The 4,338-nt window shown below is 36.7% G+C and overlaps 1 protein-coding gene across 1 annotated transcript in view; it reads right to left on the bottom strand.

The window, feature by feature from the left end:
• Nucleotides 1–307: 307 nt before the first annotated feature.
• Nucleotides 308–4,338, bottom strand: part of LOC147005786 (cystatin-related protein 1-like) — a 5,205-nt gene continuing 1,174 nt past the window's right edge. The window contains exons 2-4 of the mRNA XM_085828221.1: nt 2,309–2,422; nt 1,270–1,383; nt 308–391 (exon numbers count right to left, since the gene is read on the bottom strand). Of these exons, the coding sequence (XP_085684347.1) occupies nt 308–391; nt 1,270–1,383; nt 2,309–2,422 (312 nt within the window). The remainder of the gene's footprint in view (nt 392–1,269; nt 1,384–2,308; nt 2,423–4,338) is intronic.

Here is a 4,338-nt window from a genome sequence, read left to right as displayed (position 1 = left end):
ATTTGATCCTGTCTCCTGATATATTTAGAAATAGCAGCATCTCAGGAGCCAATGATTCTATTTTTATTGAGCAAATTAACAATAACTATGTGGGGCTTGTAAATGTACATTTTGTTGAAAGGAGGAGAAAGGATACATGAGCCAGTTGTTCACATGCTGATTACTTAACTGCAGCAGGCAACTTTGTGGGGTTCCTGCTACAGCACAATGGCATGATATATCTAAATACTGAAGCATCCATTGGAGAGTTGGGCAGAAAAACAAAGGTGTGTAAGAGACAAGTAACAACCTGGCAGGGCTCATATGCTCAGTTCTTTATACACTTGACTTTTGTGACAACCTTATACGAATTTGTGGAGAAGTTGCTGATAATGAACTTGCAGAACACTCTCTGAAAAAAAAGAAAGAAACCTGGATCATCAATGAGGTTTAAATTAGAAGAGAAACTGATCAGCCTGAGAAATGAAATGTTCATGGGAAACATGCTTATGAACCACTGGTCGTTTCAGGCACTGCTGAGTCCCAAGATATTCAACTTAATGTTTTAATGGTCAGTCATCTTTGCTTTGATTTTTAACTCTGTATTTGAATTCATGTACTGTCATCCAGTGTTTATAAAAGTCTGCATTCTCCATTACAGTACAGATGACCCTGTGGTCAGGGTCCATCAACATCCAGCACAAGGCAACCCAGTAAAAATACCATAATAAAAGAGTCAAAGCAGATGACATAACACAAAAATTAAGAGGAGAAGGGAAGACCTGACTAGATGAGAACTGCTACCCCTGTGTGTGACATATCATGAACCCATGTTAAAAAGCCCATGTGGACTGGAGGCATGGCATCAGCAACAAGGATTTCAACCACTCACATGCCTCAGATCTCTTTAGTAAGGTCTGAGAATTAATCTTGGAGTAAACATATACCTTCTCAAAATTATCCATCTCTATAGATGCTTCCTCTGATCAAATGGGTCACAATATCAAAATATCCATATGAAACTGGGAAAACTAATAATATATACACGATTAATCTTTGTACAGAGCTATATTTCTGTTTCTGATTTAATCTATGTACCCCAAGATGAGTACCTATTGAATACCTCCATTATCACTCCACACATGAACTCATATGTTGTCCTCCTACACATGTAATATATATATTGTACACAGATTCTTGCATAATAGCATTCTCAGACATTATACACAGATCCATATTTTCACAATGTTCTTCTTGCACCAGGGATGAGTTTGTAAACCATGTACATACCTTCTGCTGATCTGCTTGTTCATTGAAGGGACAGCTGTCCACTTGAGAAAGGAGCTCGCTGCAGGTGTTTTGTACTGGGTTTGATATGACATATCTAGTAACTCCTTGGCTATCCTTTAAAATAACAACAGGATTCATTGTAGCATTCTTGAGAATGTTGTATGTTTAATATATTCATATTATTGAGTTAATTTATTTGTCTTGGGAAAAGTCTACATTTCCAAGCACATAGCACACCAGACTCATCTTCCATGGAGATGACTGCACACTCTGCTTTTACATTGGTCTTGTGTTCAATATGGACCAAGGTGTTTTATTTCTGGTGAGGAAGAGGGAAACAAAACAGAGGAGACAGACACATTCCATTCATTGGGGTCATGATTGAATGGCTCATCTCTGGGAAGCAGTCCAGTATATCAACACTTGGGAAGAATTGGTAAGTAGGAAAAAATGTCAACCCATTGACAGGGTGTCAAAACAGTCCTAGGAAAATAAAACTATTACCAGAGCCATGGTGTCACAAGAAACAACTCTCTACCCACATAGAGGAGTGTAGAGGACAGGACTAGAGAGACTTGGTGTATTATTGAGCTCTATTCTTTTAAGGTATATGTACCAGATCCAGTGGAGATTAAACAAATATTTCCCCGAGTAGTACACCTACCATGGTGCCTTCTAGCCCAGGGAGAAACATCCAATTTATGGAAGGTTACATGATCAGTACATAATCTTTATGGTAAAAATACTTTAGTACTTTAAGTCAATCATTTGTATATATACTCCTCTATTTCATATGACACAGGTCTTGGTTGGCTGGAGTTCACATGTATCCAAAGCCAGGTGTAACCATTCCTGAATAATTACATTGTTACACATTTTTCCCTATTAATATGCACCAACTCTCTCCCCATATCAACATATTATACAAAAACATGGTCACTACCCATAAGCAGGTTTTATGTGCCCCTAATAGTATATATTCCATAAGTAATATATATTAATTAAGTAAGTAATTACATATATTAAGTAATATACATACTTCTGTTAGCTGAAACCCAGTTTTTAAAGGACATCTTTCCACATCAGATTCAATCCTGGTACATGTTGTTTGAACAAATTCTACAGCACCATAAATCGACAACGGAGACCATGTCTACAGGGTAAAGAGAAGAACACTCATGTGTTCCAGTTTACATATATACATACAGTTTCATTATAGAGTATAGGTATTTGCCTCAGATCCATGAATTCACTTACGAGCTGGAACAACTTTCAAGCTCAAGTCATTGTGCAAGCCCACTCTTCCAGCAGAAAAATTTGTAGAGCTTGATTTCTACTTATTTTGTTCTAAATAAAAGGATAAAGAAAATATAGAAAGCAACAGACTCCACCGAGCATTTTTAATATTTTCAGAAATTCAGACTCAGCACTGGGGAGGCAGCAAAAGTAATCATAACAAACTCTTACCTATACTAGAAACATGGGGAACTTCTAAGCAGAGGCAAATAGTCCATGATGCAGCATGTGGAGAAAAATATTACTGATTACAACACAGAATACTGTGTCTCTTGTTCACTCTCAGAAATCTGTAGGCTTATTATTCAACCTGTGATCATCTACAAGCCCAGCATTTAACACTAAGAATCCTTTTCCTTTGGATTACTGTCCTTTATTCAGTAAACATGGGGATATAGAATTCTTATGCAAGGAGAAATTTTTAGTGAGAGAAATACAGCCTTTTCATACCCTATGCTTAGGTTTACTGTTGGTGTTCATATATCTCAAGACTTGTCACTCACATACATGTGAAATTAACTAATATAATGCTACACTTTAATTGCACTGGGAATCACAGATTGAACTTATCAAGTGCCTAGAGAAATACAGGCTAGAATATTAGAATTCTTCCCAGAGAATAGTACAGTGCTTATAATTCCTCTACTTCTATGTTTGTACTGTATATAAAATATTGCCATGGAGATACTGACCAGTAATCATTTTGTTCTAGATATATTTTTATACTTGAGGAAGTCAGTAGTCTTCAAGGGCAGTGGATACCAAGACAATTTTCATAAAATAAGTTAAAGGACATATGAGCAAAAGGAATTTGGCTCATTTTCACTCAACTGAATTTTCATGGGGTGGCATAAATAAAATCTCCACATTAGCAGAATTCTTTTTTGTGATTGTATTTATGTGTGATTACTACACATTTCCAGTGTTTATAAATTCAAAGTAGTTTTTTAGTTTGGCAAACTTTGACATTGTCTTTTGTCTAATGCACATGCTGAAAACTGCTTTAATTTGGAATTGATGACTCCACCTTGCTGGCAGAAGCAGGCTACAAGGTGATATTCTCTATACAATGGATAGCTGTTCTCAAGCATTAGGAAATACTGTATTAATCTCAGTGTTTGAACTGTAGTTTCTAATTTCTGTTCCTGGAACATTCAAAGGTCATTGCTTATAAGGAAAATAGAATACACATGATAGGTTATGTGTAGAAACTAATGTAAATTTCTCAGGTGTTTGCTTCTATCCTCAATTAGCTTCTATGCAGAACACATAGAGGACCACTCTACATGGTAAAGTGACTGAAAGGACACACATGTATTATTGGAAATGTGTCCTTATAAGATCTTACTGTGCAATCACACAAAGCACATTTACAAACTAAATATTCTACAGCATAACAGCATGATATCATTTTAGAAACCCACCATTTTCTATTTTGTTCACACCTGACAGGAACATTGACTTGCAGCAAAGTTTGTTTTACACAGTAGGATGAACTCTTCCCCACCCTGCCCCCCCCCCCCTCTCTCTCTCTCTCTCTCTCTCTCTCTCTCCACACACACACACACACACACACACACACACACACACACACAGAGAGAGAGAGAGAGAGGCTCTCAGAGCTTGTAAAAAAATGAAGTTATAGGGACACTGTAGAAACCACATTGCATCTTGAAAGTTTGTATCAGTGAGCATCAGGAAATAATCAGCAAGATAAAATTCATCAGATCCTGTATATTAACTTCTGCTTTTTATGGAATGATTTTTTTCTCA

Source organism: Mus caroli, unplaced genomic scaffold (assembly GCF_978045245.1).
Source record: "Mus caroli unplaced genomic scaffold, Mus_caroli_1 scaffold_2, whole genome shotgun sequence".
Taxonomy (NCBI): Eukaryota; Metazoa; Chordata; class Mammalia; order Rodentia; family Muridae; genus Mus; species Mus caroli.
Note: the sequence above shows the minus strand (reverse complement) of the source record. Positions and strands in the feature narration are given on the sequence as shown.